General features: G+C 40.5%; 1 protein-coding gene across 1 annotated transcript in view; it reads left to right on the top strand.

The window, feature by feature from the left end:
- ITGB6 (integrin subunit beta 6) overlaps positions 1-16,681 on the top strand; it is a 79,767-nt gene that overhangs the window by 32,489 nt on the left and 30,597 nt on the right. The window contains exons 9-11 of the mRNA XM_043576867.1: positions 6,961-7,050; positions 13,935-14,069; positions 14,291-14,708. Of these exons, the coding sequence (XP_043432802.1) occupies positions 6,961-7,050; positions 13,935-14,069; positions 14,291-14,708 (643 nt within the window). The remainder of the gene's footprint in view (positions 1-6,960; positions 7,051-13,934; positions 14,070-14,290; positions 14,709-16,681) is intronic.

Raw genomic sequence — 16,681 nt, 5'->3', positions numbered from 1 at the left:
AATATTCCATCATATATATATGTATGTATGTGTATATATATATATATATGTATATCTATATCTATATCTATATCTATATCTATATCTATATCTATATATGTCTCCTCACCAACACTTGTTAGTTCTTGTCTTTTTGATGATAGCCATTCTACAAAGTGTGAGGTGATACATCCAAATAATTAATATCCAATAGTTACATTGGATATATGTAATAGATATATCCAATAGATATATCCGATAGTTAATATCCAAAATATATGAAGAATTCATACAAGAGTATACAATATGTAAAGAATTTAATAGCAAAACAAACAAAAAATAAACATAAACACTTTTTCAAAAATGGGCAGAGGACTTGAATAGACATTTTTCCAGAGAAGATAGGCAGATGACCAATAGGCACAGGAAAGGATACACAACACCACTAATCATCAGAAAAATGCAAATCAAAACCACAATGAGATATCACCTCACACCTTTCACAATGGCTATCATCAAACAGATAAGAACTGACAAGTGTTGGCAAGGATGTGGAGCAAAGAGAATCCTCCCGCACTGTTGGTGGAAGCGTAAATTGCTTCAGCCACTATGGAAAACCAAATGGAGGGTCCTCAAAAAATTAAAGTGAGATTTTGCATTTCTCCAGATGCTTCCAGATGCTGCTGCTGCTACTGGTCCACCCAACACCCTTCTAGCAGCAAGGGCTGCTGATACCTCTTTAGCAGCCCTTGTATCTACACCTGCTTTCTATTTTTTGGTCCCCTTCCTCGTGTTCCTACTAGTCATCTTTCAATGTTTTATTACCTGCCGGTTGGTCTGCAAAGCACATAAGCTGCTACTGAAGCCAACACAGCTGCCCATTTTAAAAGAGCTTTCTAAAGCTTTGGGACTTGCATTTGCCAACAAAGGTCTACAATCCCTCTCAAAATGCAGGGTAATCTTATTAAGGGACCATGTGAAGTATCCTCAGCAACAAATACTCGGTGTAGCCTCTTTGTTCTCTAAGTCTCCATTCTCCAATGCCTCTCTGTGCATTTGTTTGTCTCAGAACAGTCATGCACGGTGGGTCCATTCGTCTTCCCTTATCACTCTGTCACTGCTGCCGAGCACTTGTTCAGCTGTGTGCTGCTGCTTCTTGGCTGACAAGATAATTACATTCCAGGGCAGACTGGAAGAAAGACAGGTAGTGCTCAAAAGTTCCGAAGCGACTACCTAGTCATTGCTGGTGCAGACTTCAAGATCAAGCACCTGATCTAATTAGCACACTCCCTTTGCTGCCTGCCTGCCTGTGGAATGCTGACAATTGAAAGCCTGAAGGCAAAGCAGATATCATGCAACCCAGAGACAGACATTCAGGCTACCTTGTGCCAGAAACAATTACATATTCTTTTTGGAATCTTGGGTGTCCTAGAAACACAGTCAAGCCTGGGGGTAAACTTTTGCATAATACCGGGAGCCCTGCATTTACCGATAATGAACATGAGAACCAGCAGTATAAAACCCCACAAGAATGAAAGACCTCACGGGAAGAAAGCCTTCTGATTGCCTTCAGAAGAAGGACTTATTTCAGCAAACCCTTACCGGCCCCCACTCCCCCCAACTTGGAAGAAGCACAGTGCTCAACAAAAGCAAGGCATCATCAGCAAAGAGCTGTTTTCTTTTGACCAGATAAACAGCACAATACAGTCCCCCAGGACAAAAAAAAAAAAAATTTTTTTTTTGCTTCTATGCTTTTGCTACTTGCTACATTTTTTCAAGATGTAGCCTTTCCATTTGAAAGTGATTACAACCACAACTTTTTCTTCATTTCTTTTTGCTTCCGCTAGAGAGCAAGGTGGTCCCTTCCTCATCCATTCCTGTCACTCTCCCAAGGCTGTCCCAGAGTCCCCACAGCAGATGTTCTAGGAGCCTTGGGTTTCTGAGGATGCAGGTGTCAAAAGGCAGGAGGTGCACAGGGAAGTCGGGGGCATGTGAGGACCTCTCTGTCCCATTGTGTGGCTCCCAGAATTGGTGAATGCGGCTCATGAAGACCTGGTCCTGAGACCAGTGCCTGGGGATGGAGGGAGATTCAGAAGAGACAGACCATGCTGTGAGTGCTGGGGAGTTTGCCAGTCTACACCTCCCCTGGGTCTGTCCCCAGGTCGAAAGAATCTGGGTAAGAACTGATTCCCCCTTGTGGCCAAATCCCTGAATGATCTGAGACCCTTCAAGAATTATCTGTACTTTCTCCAATTTAAGTGACATCTTGATGACCAGAAGCACCCTCTTGACAGTAAGAATGAATGCCTCTCTGTGCATTTGTTTGTCTCAGAGCAGTCATACGTTGCGGGTTCATCTCTGTTGGTGGTTACACCCAGGAGTGGAATGGCTGGGTCATTGGATGAGCTCATGTTCAGCATTAGCAGCTACTGCCAGTTCTGCCAAGTAGTTGTACCAGTGTAGACTCCCCCGGCAAGTAGTTGAGAGCATCATCAGTTTTTTAAATCGTAGCCCTCCTAGCAGACGCACGCTGGCATCTCTTTTTGATTTCAATTTCTGTTTCTCTAATGATTAATGATGGTGAAGAATTTGCCGTACTCTTCGGCCACTTGCATATCCATTTTTTTTTTTCCAAACGTCTTTTCCTTGTGGATGTGTAGGAGTTGTTTGGATATTCTGGTGCCAGATCAGATGCATGTATTACATGTATTTTCTCCCACTCAGTGACTCCCTTTTACTCTCGTAAAGGCATCTTTTCACAGTGGAAATTCTTAAGTTTAAGTCCTATTTATCAATCTTTTCCTTTTTATAGATAGTGCTTTTGTGTCCTACTTAAGACATTTTTGTTACCCTTAAGGCAATGAAGATATCTCTCCTGACTTCTATAGTAATAAAAGTCAGAATAGTAGTTAGGCTTCTAAGGGAGGGGAATGACTGAGAAGCAGTGCAAGGGAGGATTCAGGGGGCTGATTACTCTCTACCTCTTGATCTTGGGGTGGTTACACCTGCTTGTTTACATTTAAAATACCCATTGAATTGTATACTTATTACTCGTATGCTGTACATGTGTGTTATACTGCCGTTAAATTTTCTGAGAGAGAAAATGGATGAATAGAAGCTACTAATTGAAGATATACTAGGTAATGACTATGTATATACAGTGAGATATTAGAGAAAATATTTGTGGACACATTCTATAACATCATAGGTTCTCAATCTATATAAGCCAAACTTTTACTAAATGTATTTTAGCAAACAAAAAACATTCAGTAAGTATCATTTAAGGCCATAAATACTGATGTTGATTAATAATATAATATTGAAAACGATCAGTGCTGAGCATAAAGTCCCTCCATATCAATGAGGCTTCACAGAAAGAGTTAAGCAAGCATAGAGCCTAAAGAGAGAAGAATTTGGTCTTACAGATTTTTTATTAAAATGCTGCTAGCAGATATATGGCAAGTCTAGCTTCCTACCTCTGATGAGGGGCATGAGTAGTGTGGTCTATATAAAATGGTGGCTTATGAGTCTCAGGTGGTGAAGAATCTTTGAGACCACAGCAGGAATGTCACAGTAGTAGGACAGAAGGGTCCAGGAGAGTAATCATCCAAGGCAGAAACCCAATCAAGATGTCCACTAGGATACAGTTAATACTAAACTATGTCCCAGAACCTAAACCTGGAGATGAGTGAACCCAGCAGGAAGGTCAGTCAACGCAAGAATGAAGATCACATCAGTAATGTCCCTTCTAGCACCAAAGGCAGCCAAGTATCTGCCAAGGTCCTTAGTCTGAGTGTCTTTGAAGAAAGAGCCAACCAGTAGTCTGACCATGGATAGCTGGGGTGGCAGGTGTGTAGGGGTATGCATGGGACAGCTGGTTCTAGCAGCCAGACACTGAGAAGCACTGACCTTGGAGACACTCCCCGAGAGGAGCCCAGGTGCACATGTGTGAATTTAAGAATTTTCCTCTGTATCTTTTGTTGCCTGCCCACTAAATCACCCCCTATCCACTTCTTAGCCTCCATCCTTGACAAGCTGGAGATTTCTAAGGAGCAAAAACAGACCATGGGACAAATAAGAAATCACTGTGGGGGCACAGTGAGCAAATAAATAGGGTTTGATGAAGGAAGTTAGGAAAACTAAGGCAATCAGAAAAAGCCAACTTTGCAAACATGAATGAGAAAAGCAACCTCAGGAACTCCTGGGTGGCATGGTGGTGGGAGAGGGAGAAAGTCCATAATTAGGATAACCCATGGGCAGATAACAGGGAATTGAAGCCCAAGAAATTCAAGCCCAAGAAGCTGGCATTTCTAATTAGCTCATGAAACATCGTGTTTTTAGAGTTCACCATTTCTTATATCCAAGAGTTATCCTTTACAGTCACAGCGCTATAATTTATCACATCCAGGCATGCAAAATCATCCTTTTTCTAACATTAAACATGTTTAATAAGAACAATTTATAATAGCACTTTAGGGCTTTAATGAAAGAAAGACGTTTGACACACGATATTTACAGTAATCATAATACTACAAGATTTAAAGTATAATTTTTTACAGTGTTAGATCAGGAAGCCAAATTGTCCATGTTTTTAGTTAATTATTTGCAATGCTTTTGGGAGGAATCAGCATCCAGAAATTAATTACTAGTTTTCCTCTACACAATTGTCAGTGTTATCACAGGGTGCTGCCTCTAGCTGCCAACTCCTTTATACCCTCACTCTGGTAGCAATCAGCAAATGCAATTAATGTTAAACCACTTGTCCTAATAGCCAAACACCAAACGTCATACCACATGCAGGATCATAATTATGCTTTGGGAAGTAGATGGATTTGGCTGTGTTAACCAAGAATTAACCCCAAATCTAGAGGCCACTTGAACTAGTGCTTGTGGACAGTACCCTTTATACCTTGGCCTTGGAGAAACCAGGACATTTTTCAAGGCTAGCAGTTGTATGCAAAGCTAAGAGCCTTGAAATTCTTTTTTGAAAAGATCTAAACCTTTCTTTGTCAAGCTTTAAAGTTTTCCTTTGCCTTCTCTTTTGGGACCAGTCAAATTTACACACATTCCAGCTCCACTTGAGTGAAATTCAAGTTCCTATTTAGGTATTCGCTGTTAACCACAGGTCTCATGCTTCACAGCCCTTTTGACATGTGTTTATTTGAAAAGGTAAGTCAATGAACCGGTGCCTTTCTCATATTTGACAAGTTCTACCTGACTCAGGGAAACAGAGTGGGGCCCACCTTCAATAGGCAGTGACGTGGGGCACTGGGTAATAGGAGGAATGTTCCTCCCTGGTTTACTGTCCATGACCCCTTTGATAATAAAACTCAGGGTCAAGGCAGAATCACAACTGTCACTTTTAAGAATTCAGATTTCCATCAACTTCAAACTTAAACACAATCAAGAACATGGAAAGAAGTGGAATATTACAGAACCCACCAATTAAAAGCAGCATCCATTTTTCCATCCTGGAGGTGTAGAAACCCTGAACTTAAACCAGGTACCCACCTCTAGCAAGTACCTCCTAGAACATGTTGGTGTACTAAAGTCACCCCTGCTTCATTTGTTCCTCCCCTTGGCTCGCCTCGATCTGATCCATTGATATAGTATCACGATTATAATCAATAATTATTACTAATTTTCACTTATTTTTGTACATGTTTTAAGCTACTTAAATCTTCTTTGGAATAAGACAGAATAGCATTATGTTTGAACAAAGAGGAGGTGCCCTAAATCCTTCAGTCAAAACTTACTTTCTATTTCTACATACACTTTTAATAAATTCAGTCATCTGATTTCACAACACACAGCAACTCAGAAGACCACAGCTGACAAAAAGAGTGATTGTCTCTTCCTGACATAGCACAGCATATTAAGCCTGCTTAATAGACGTTGTTGAATGCAACAGTAAATGAATAAATGAGAAAATTGGTAGGTGAGTGATACCTTACAGCTTAACAAGGAGAAGATAGAAACTATTTAAAAACAAATAAAAGAAGCAAAAAGCATAGCAGTTGGGGTCCACTTGGTATGAGTGTGATCTATCCATGGATTTTAGAAGTCTTTGATTATAGACCTATAACTCATATTGATAAGTACGGCTGTTTCTTCAAGAAAAAAGTCCAGGTGTGCTTGGGAATCTTTCTTAGGAAGACAGATATGTGCACCATACACTTCAGGAAACTTTTCATTTGAAAATAAGTATTAAAACATAAAACTTAAGGGAGGGGTAATTTTCAGCAGTCTGGAAAATTCCCTTCCTTGCAATGCCTCATTTCCCTGGTCATGATTGATATTAGAGTCTGAATAAACTAATGTTGTGAGTTCTCCTCAGGTGGGAATGACATCTCAGAGAAGGATGTAAGTGCAGAATGCAGATGGTTTAGAGATAGGTTTTGACTGAGTCAGTCATGATGAGTGGGGACTCAGTTCCGGTCAACCCCAGCACCATGGTGACATCCCTAAAAAAGTGCTCGTTACTGCTAGGAAAGGGGGTTAACAACAAGCATCCACATAACTCACTCCTTTTCTCCACCAAACAATTGACAATTAAGACCCTTGGGCTGAATGACTTGGAGAGCACCTGATGGCAGAGAAAGTTTCCATAACATTACAAAAAGAGAAGAAAACTCCTGGTAGTATGCTCGTAATATTTTGGACAAAGGATGTTCTGCAAATGGAAGATGGTATATAAGTGCTATTATTATTTGAGACTTGACTCCAGTTGTGACATAAATCACAGCTCTAGACGAAGGCAACCACAGACACTTGATATCCCCAATGGCAGTCTAGTTCCCACTTGCATGCAGGAAGCAGCATCAGGCAGGACTACAGTTTCAGGAGAAACACTCATTTATCACCAGGATCCTGTTTCCCCTGGCCAGTTAAATAGAAGTGATCTCAACCAGCAGGTTGAAACCCACAGGTAGTGTTTCTTGATCACAGTGAACAGATTGATTTATTCTTTTTTGTTTACAGAATTATGCAAAACTCATTCCTGGAGCTACGGTAGGGCTACTTCAGAAGGACTCTGGAAACATTCTCCAGCTGATCATCTCAGCTTATGAAGTATGATATTTTACAGTTGGCTCTTTTTACTTTCCTATTTTTTTTTATTTTTTTCATTCAGTTTTGGTATTCAAAAACTCAGGTGTGTTTTAGGCAGTTAAGTGCATTCTGATTTGTTAGTAGAAAGAGTACTTATCCAAAGAAAATCTCTCTGCCTTAACGTGCAGCCAAAATATAAATTTTGTTCACATTATTTGCAGATATCCTTCCTGAAAAGTGAGGCAGAAGGTAGAGAAATCATAACCTGATCATAAAGTTAAGGTTATTTTTATAATAATAACCAATAGCAGCACTGTCACTTGCAAAACTTTAATTCTATTGAAAAGACTCCACAAGTCCTATAATTAAGCTCCCCTTTTCTCTACCTGAAAAAAAAATTAGTTTAAAATGAGTAACTGAACTATGTGAAGAACTAACTCCACAGGCTTAATGAGACCACCTCATTACTCAAGGAAAAGAAAAAAGACAAAAGCGTATCAGGAACACCACTTTGTGGATTCTCTACTTTTGAGAACCAAGGAATTTTTCATTTTTATGGATATATATGTAGAAAGATATAGACAGATCTCTCTCTCTCTCTCTCTCTCTCCCCATATATATATATATATATATATATATATATACACACACACATATGTACACATATGTATATATATATACAAAAATATACATTTTTTTTTTGCCTGGACTTTGGAAAATAGTACGTCAGGTAAGCATTCCTCCCTTAAAATAAAATACATAGCTATGGAGTTTCTATGTTCTCTTGCTTTGTCCCCATTTCATAATTCAATTAATCATTGGTAGATGGCCAGTTACCAACTCTTTTTTATTTTGGTTCCTAAGTATCATTCCCCTTTTTTGCCTCTACTTACATAGAAAAAACATACATACACACGTGCACACACAGACACACACACACACACACACACACACACACATAGATGGAAATGAAGATTTAAATTAGGACAGAAATGATGGGGCACCTGGGTGGCTCAATCAGTTGAGCATCTGACTCTTGATTTTGGCTCAGGTCATGATCCCAGGGTCGTGGGATTGAACCCTTTGTCAGCTCAACAGATGTGTCCATCAAAATTACAGGATGAGGTATTTTTTGTTTTTTGCTTTTTTAACTTACATCCTCAGAAACTTCAGTTTTCTTGGCTCACATCAAAATTTAACTACCACATTAGCTCAGGCTTGAAATTCTTCCAGATAGGAAAGCTTGTCAACAAAATACTATGAAAACCTTCCTCTCTCTTATGCAGTAATTAAAGTTTTAATGTGTAGAATCTGATAAAATCACATAGCACTCCTCCATGCATTAGAACACACTCCATTTTCTCAAAAGTGTTGGCCACTAACATCTTCAAAGGAATTACGCAAATGAGAAAATTATAAACGTCAAAAACATTTCTCCCTCTTGTTTGACCAGCCCCTTCCGTGCTGCCAGGGGTTCTGTCTCACCTTGTGGTCCCAAATTGCTCACATAACTTACAGGGTAGTTGAATCAAGGCATCAAACATTTGAAGTGAATCTCATTTTACTGTTTCAAAAATATAAACAAGTGTTTATAATTCTTACACTATATAATCTTGCTCCAGAGTTGTTACTGTAACTTCATGATTCACTGAATCAAGTATGTAATAGATTTTGGCACTAGTTCAAATTATTTTTCTATTCTGTTATTTTAAAATGTATTCGACAAAGACATTAAAATATGAGAATCCATTGACTGGATTTCTTTCTAGTCTATAAAAAGAGAGAAAGGAAAGAGAATAGATTGAGAGAAAAGATAAAGCACTTCTGACTAACTTCCAGTGGGGTAGAGCTACACAATTTGTGTTTATAACTAGTGACTACAAACTGCAGCTCAGTATTTTACAGTGCCATATTGACATGAAAACCCTTAAACACCAGATGTGTATTCATCTGACCATCATTCACTAATTTTCTGCCTTCTTTAACCACCTAATAGAGGCTACTGAAATATCAGTGCTCTCAAGGGTAAGTTTTTCTACTAGCATTTAATTTTTTTTTAATGTCTATTTATTTTTGAGAGAGAGAGAGAGAGAGAGAGAGTGTAAATGGGGGAGGGGCAGAGAGAGAAGAAGACACAGAATCCAAAGCAGGCTCCAGGCTCTGAGCTGTCAGCACAGAGCCCAACATGGGACTCGAACTCATGAGCTGTGAGATCATGACCTGAGCAGAAGTTGGATGCTCAACCGACTGAGCCACCCAGGCGCCCTAGCATTTAGGCTCCAGAAGGAAAATGACTTGGTTTGGTTTGTTTTGCCTGGTTCATAATAGATGCTCAGTAAATGAATGATAGGATGAAAATATACAAATAAATATTTATATCCTTTCTTTGGGAAATTCACATTAAAATATTCCTGGTGAATTCTGCAATGTGATATTCCAATTATATCAATGCTAAGATCTCCCTTATTTTGGTCAGATCATATCACCCACTGCTCCTAATTTCAAATCTACAGAACAGACTTGCAGGTCATATCCCTCACCTCTTTTGCTCCTGACTCACTGTGCCACTGTCTCTAACATTACTCTTGCCTTAACTCTTGAGATTTCAGTCTAACTATACATATATTCCTTCTCGTACCCTGCCCTCTGTTTCTTGAACTCTGCTTCTAAAATGATCTAGTCCCCCTCTCTTGTCATACCTTAAAGCTTGTCATTGCCAATAGACTCTCTATAATCTCAGCTTCATGTAACCCATTCCCTGCTCACCACTTCCAACCTTTTCAGCTCACCCCGGCGAGTTCCCTTTGTATTTCTTCCAACCCATCAGGATCTCCAACTAATTAACCTTACCTTCTCTCTCTCTCTCTCTCTCTCTCTCTCTCTCTCTTTACCTCAAGTGACTCTACCCTCTCTTTGTAGTTCCTCATCTCCTTGATGTCCTCTTTTGCCTGGGCCCCAAGCTTAAATTCCACCATCACCATCACTCTGTAGACATACCCTCAGCTCCCCTACCCCTTACGGCTCCACTGAGGTCGCTTAGCCAATCATGGTCCTGGTTAAACCCAACTGTCCATTCACCCTGCACAACTGAACAGGAAAGGGAAAAACATACAATCATGCTAACTGGTCTCTCTTTAAATTCATGATCACGTACTTGAAGTGGTTCCTCAATGCCACCCAGCAACCACGCTGTACTTCTCTAGGAGACATCCAAGTGGAGACGTCCACGAGTCAGTTGATACGTTAGTTGGCAATTCAGGAGGGTAACCTGGACTCTCCTAAACCTACTTCACCAACAGTTTTCTCCTTCTCAATTGATGGTAATTCCATCCTTCATGTTGCGAGGGCTAAAAAGCTTGAAATGATCCTTGACTCCCTTCTTTCTCTTACCTTGCACTTTTAATCCATCAGAAAACCTTGCTGGCTCTATCTTCAAAATTATTTAGAATTTGATCCAGACACTACCTTCACTGCCCTCATCCTTGTCGGACCAACCATCTTCACTCACATGAATGACTGTAAAAGCCTCCTAAATGCTATTTCTCATTTCTACCTTTGGTTTCCTACACTCTGTTTTCAAGAAAACAAAATAAAACAAAACAAAACATAACCTGAATTTTCCTTTAAAAATATTAAGTCAGGTCATATCACTCTTCTATAGATAACCCTAATTATGTTCTCATTTTACATAGAGTAAATGCCAAATTCTTTAAAACTGCCTCCTAGGACCCTACCAGATCTGTTCTCCTCCACTCCTTTACCTCTGTGACTTCACCTCCTATTACACCAACTGTCTCTGCTCCAGTACAGCAACTCTGGCCTCCTTGCTGTTCTATTTCCAGAGCAAGCAAGTCCTAAGACATGCTCCTGCTCAGGGCCTTTGCACCAACTGTACCCTGGTCCTGGAACACTCTTTTGACATACGCCTGCATGCTATTTAACTCTGCACTTCCTTGAAATGTCACCTTACTTCCTACTGTAACTACTTTTTTAAAGAATTGCAGACACTCTCTTAATCTTCATTATCCCACCCTAACTTTTTTTCATAGCATTTATCACCTTCTAGCATGCTGCATAGTTTTATGTATTATTCTGTTTCCTTTCTGAATGTAAACCACAAAAGGTCAGCTATTTTAGTGCTTTTTGCCTCCCAAGCACTTAGAACAGTATCTAGCACATATTGGACAATCAGTAAATACTTTCTGGGTGAATAAAGTTATAATATAACTATTTGAAATGAAACAGATTAAAAGAGTACATTTTAATGCTAAATTGGCAGAATTTGAAATCTTAAGACATGATAGAAATAATCTTTAAGGGGTGCCTGGGTGGCTCAGTCGGTTGGTTGTCCAACTTTGACTCAGATCATGATCTCACGGTCTGTGAGTTCAAGCCCTGCATCAGACCGTGTGCTGACAGCTCAGAGCCTGGAGCCTGCTTCGGATTCTGTGTCTCCCTCTCTCTCTGCCCCTCCCCCACTCATGCTCTGTGTCTCTCTTCCTCTCTTAAAAATAAACATTTTAAAAAAACTTAAAAAAAAAAGAAAAGACATAATCTTTAAGACTAAGAAATGACACTTCAATCTCTGATGAAGACCATATTCTGAAAAGTCAGCCTTATGTCCATCTACTGAAGGTGTGTTGGTATGGGGCAAATATAAAAAAAAGGGAAGAAGAAGAAGAATGACTGAGAATTTATAGTCAGTGACTTAGAATTTGGAGGAAGGCGGGTCATATTGCTATGCAGTTGGCAAAATTATACTTAAGGAAAATTTGAGGCTGAAAATGCTTTTAAAATTCAGCATAGAGGGGCGCCTGGGTAGCGCAGTCGGTTAAGCGTCCGACTTCAGCCAGGTCACGATCTCGCGGTCCGGGAGTTCGAGCCCCGCGTCAGGCTCTGGGCTGATGGCTCAGAGCCTGGAGCCTGTTTCCGATTCTGTGTCTCCCTCTCTCTCTGCCCCTCCCCCGTTCATGCTCTGTCTCTCTCTGTCCCACAAATAAATAAACGTTGAAAAAAAATTTAAAAAAAAAATAAATAAATAAAATTCAGCATAGGGACTCAAGTTTTCTTAGATGAACTGAAGTATTACTTAATTCATAATGTTTTACAACTTATTTTTATTTTTTTTATTTTTAAAAGTTCTGTTTTGTTCTCTAGAGACTTTTTATTTTGCAAAAGAAAGAAGAATAAAGTCTACATAATAACACTAGCTTTCCTCATAACAAATAGCTCTTTCTTCTCCTTCCCTGACATTCTTCCTCCAGTAAAACCTTGCCTTTATCTCCCTTCTGCCATAACCCATATGCTTCCTATCTAGTCTTTCTTTCTTCCATCTACGTCATCATATATACCAACCACTCCCGGTTCCTGATCTTCATGCCTCAGGCCGGGGTGAACGCAACAACATCCCAGCTTTCTTGACTCCTGTCTTCCTACCACGTCTGTAAGTCTGTAAGTCTGATAGACCGTGAGTCTGTCCTGCACACACCTTCCAGAGAACTTCCCTGCAGCTGTATTTTCAGTAGAATGGGTCCCTGCTTCAAAGCTATAGGGAATGTTTCCCATGGGTTTTAACTCATCTCTCCAAACCTCAAGGCTATTTGTTGTCTGGTGTCTCCCAGAACAGTAGGAGTTGGGGCTTCGTCTGAGCCCCACTTGTCTGCGTTCCACACCACTCTTGGCCCTGAACTTTCTCTTTTCTGGTCCCCTCACCTGAAATACCACTGTCATCCTCTCCACACATCTACATCCAACATAGCCATTAAGGACTTCTATACTTCCAGCCTTCAGTGACCACTCTCTTTTCTGAACTGTCCCAAACCCACATCTGTGTTATGCAATTTTTTTTACCTTAGTGATACATCAGTTGACTTGGACATTAACTGCTTTACTTGTTCCATCTGGTTTTTTTCAGCAAAATGGTAATCATCTTGAGGGCACAAATCCCATTTTACACTCATCCCCCAGACCTGACTCCCCACTGATAATGTACAATAGGTACTTGATAAATTCCAATATTGATTTTAAGGAACAGTTTCTCCCACATTTTCACATCTCTAAAATTGGGATGTGTTTTATGATTAATGGTGTCTTACAAATGCTGTCAACTGCAAACGTATGAAATCGGCTGTAACTGTACATGCAGTTGTCACCTGAATTCATTAAGTTCACCATTGGTAGGTAGTACAGGTGTTGAATGTAATTGCCATTTTAAAATACCTTCAAAAAGTTTGCACTATGATTTGATACTGAAATGAAAAGTTATTGTGTATGCAGAAATGTACCAAAACAGAGCAGCAGGGTATCAATTTGATATCAGTGAAGCAAACATTCATTGTTGAAGGAATGACTATAATTCTGTATTCCGTGCAAAGCAACAACCAGCTGCTTTCTGTGACCTAAGAAATGATGATACTTACAAGTAAAGGAAGCTACTATATTTTGTTACTGAGATGCAAGCAAAAAAATAAAAAAGGCTTTTATATGCCAGGCAGTGCAACTGAGGGCTGGAGAATTTGCCAAATCCTTCAGAATGTGTACAATAATTTTCAAAGAAATGATAGACTGATACGATTGATTTAGATGTTGCACAGAGCGATCTTGAGATATTTTGTCATAATATCATTGTCATAAAATAATGGTGTGTTTTATAATCGATGCCATCTTAGATTCAATAAAATATGACATGTACTTGTGTGTGTGCGTGTGTGCGTGCCTGTGTGTGTATGTGCGTGTGTGCGTGTGTGCATGTGAATCTTGCTGGCTTTGTTGTTTGATTGATGGTATAGTGAATTTCTTCTAGACTCAATTTAATTTTATTCATTGGAGCTTAATGAACATGATTCATGGATTCTTCTGGTTGTATTTTGTGGTTGTGACTTTAACTCTTTGCGTCCTCACCAAAGGAACTCCGGTCTGAGGTGGAACTGGAAGTGTTAGGAGACACGGAGGGACTCAACCTGTCTTTCACAGCGATCTGTAACAACGGTGCCCTCTTCCCACACCAAAAGAAATGCTCTCACATGAAGGTGGGAGACACAGTAAGTAGAGGGTTAATAGGTTGTCTGAAAAAAAATATTCAGGTAAGTCAGAAGTTACCTTATTGCACTGAAGCTGAATTTTTTTCCTTTCAAGACTTTCAAAAGGAATTTTCAAAAATTTCGTAAGAAATGCTTTTGGAAGAGCCAATCCCCATGCAGCTCTGTTTCCTCCCATGCATTTTGGGAGGCTACAAGAAGATAATTAGAGTTTTCTTTTCCAGGCTTCATTCAATGTGACCGTGAGTATACCAAACTGCGAGAGAAGAAACAGGCACATTATCGTAAAGCCCGTGGGGCTGGGGGACACCCTAGAAATACTTGTCAGTCCGGAATGCAACTGCAATTGTCAGAAAGAAGTGGAAGTGAACAGCTCCAAATGCCACAATGGGAACGGGTCCTTCCAGTGTGGGGTGTGTGCCTGCAACCCTGGCCACATGGGGCCTCGCTGTGAGTGCGGGGAGGACACGCTGAGCACAGACTCCTGCAAGGAGGCCCCGGATCACCCCTCCTGCAGTGGAAGAGGCGACTGCTACTGTGGGCAGTGCATCTGCCACTTGTCTCCCTACGGAAACATTTATGGGCCCTACTGCCAGTGTGACGACTTCTCCTGCGTGAGACACAAAGGGCTGCTCTGCGGAGGTAGGCGGCGTCTAAGTCCACCTCACACTGTGGCTGTGCAAGTATCGAGGAGGGGCCTTGCATCCTTTGAACCTTCCACAGTTGCCTGGGCATAGTAGGTGCTCAATAAGTATTTGCTGATCAAGTGAATGTGTTAATCTCTAGACGTAAGGTAACTGATCTTCTCTTGTAGTTTTTCTGGCTCTTACATTCTCTTGGGGTGAGATGCCTGCCAATTCAATTTACATCTCTATTGTTGTTTCCCTAAGAATAAGTAGGCAAAAGAAGGTTCTTTGGTTATTATCCAGACTTCACAAAATTGCATGTAATCTGAATTCTATTATCTTCCAGACTTTCCTGGATCAGGTTTCCAGATATCTTACCCATCTCTTCTTAAAAAAAAAAAAGGGGGGGGGGGCGCCTGGGTGGCTCAGTCGGTTCACTGTCTGACTTCGGCTCAGGTCATGATCTCACGATCCGTGAGTTAGAGCCCCACGTCGGGCTCTGTGCTGACAGCTCAGAGCCTGGAGCCTGTTGCAGATTCTGTGTCTCCCTCTCTCTGACCCTCCCCCGTTCATGCTCTGTCTCTCTCTGTCTCAAAAATAAATAAACGTTAAAAAAATTTTTTTTAACGTTTATTTATTTTTGAGAGAGAGAAAGAGAACATGGGAAGGAGGGGCAGAGAGAGGGAATCCCAAGCGGGCTCTGAGCCATCAGCTCAGAGCCTGATGCCGGGGCTCAAACTCACAAATGAACCATGAGATCATGACCTGAGCCAAAATCAAGAGTCAGACACTTAACAACCGAGCCACCTAGGCACCTCTTAACCAACTCTTTGGAAAAATAAAAAGCAAGGCTGCTTAAGGAGCATATTGCCAAGGACAAGGGACACAGAAATACTAAATGAACTTTCAGGGCCTTCATTCATTCCACACATATTTATTGAACACCTTTTATGTGACAGATACTAGATTAGGCACCGGGTATAATAAAGATGAATAAGGACATGTGTGAAGAACGCTATGGAAAGGGTAAAAATGAGAAATTGCTTGGAAAATTTTTAAGATCAAGAAAATGTTGGGGGCACCTGGATGGCTCGGTCGGTTAAGCATCCGACTTCAGCTCAGGTCATGATCTCACGGTCCGTGAGTTCGAGCCCCGTGTCGGGCTCTGTGCTGACAGCTCGGAGCCTGGAGCCTGTTTCAGATTCTGTGTCTCCCTCTATCTCTGACCCTCCCCTGCTCATGCTCTGTCTCTCTGTCTGTCAAAAATAAGTAAACATTGGGGCGCCTGGGTGGCGCAGTCGGTTAAGCATCCGACTTCAGCCAAGTCACGATCTCGTGGTCCGTGAGTTCGAGCCCCGCGTCGGGCTCTGGGCTGATGGCTCAGAGCCTGGAGCCTGTTTCCGATTCTGTGTCTCCCTCTCTCTCTGCCCCTCCCCCATTCATGCTCTGTCTCTTTCTTTCCCAAAAATAAATAAATGTTGAAAAAAAAATTAAAAAAAAAATAAATAAACATTTAAAAAATTTTTAAAAAAAAAGAAAATTTTTAAATAGCAGAAAAGTGTATGTTTTAACAATCCTTTGCACATGGAAAATTGCTACAGTTTAAGACCTAGTCTAAGAGTAGTTTAAGAATAACTATTATAAAGTCATTCTGATATATATCCATATATTTAAGTATAATCTATCTGCATAAGAATTACAAGTGTGTTCATATTCTTTAAAATGATATAAATTTGTGTTACAACTGGAATATTAACTAACTGCTGAATTGAAGCTCCCAATGTCTCCCTTTTTCACAGTGTGTGAACAGGCAGCTTTTCAAAACAGAAAGCCATTATCTTTAAAGAAAACTAAGCAAGTTATGTTTTCAAACCACAGTGTCGGGAACATATAAAAGAGACTGATTCTCGGGAAAAAAAAGGCCTGAGAAGAGCAGCCTCAAAGAATTCCAGGCTCTTTGAAAAAACCGTGTGATGCCTTTAGAAGCGT

Source organism: Prionailurus bengalensis, chromosome C1, assembly GCF_016509475.1.
Source record: "Prionailurus bengalensis isolate Pbe53 chromosome C1, Fcat_Pben_1.1_paternal_pri, whole genome shotgun sequence".
Classification (NCBI taxonomy): Eukaryota; Metazoa; Chordata; class Mammalia; order Carnivora; family Felidae; genus Prionailurus; species Prionailurus bengalensis.
This window is presented reverse-complemented; position numbering and strand designations above follow the sequence as displayed.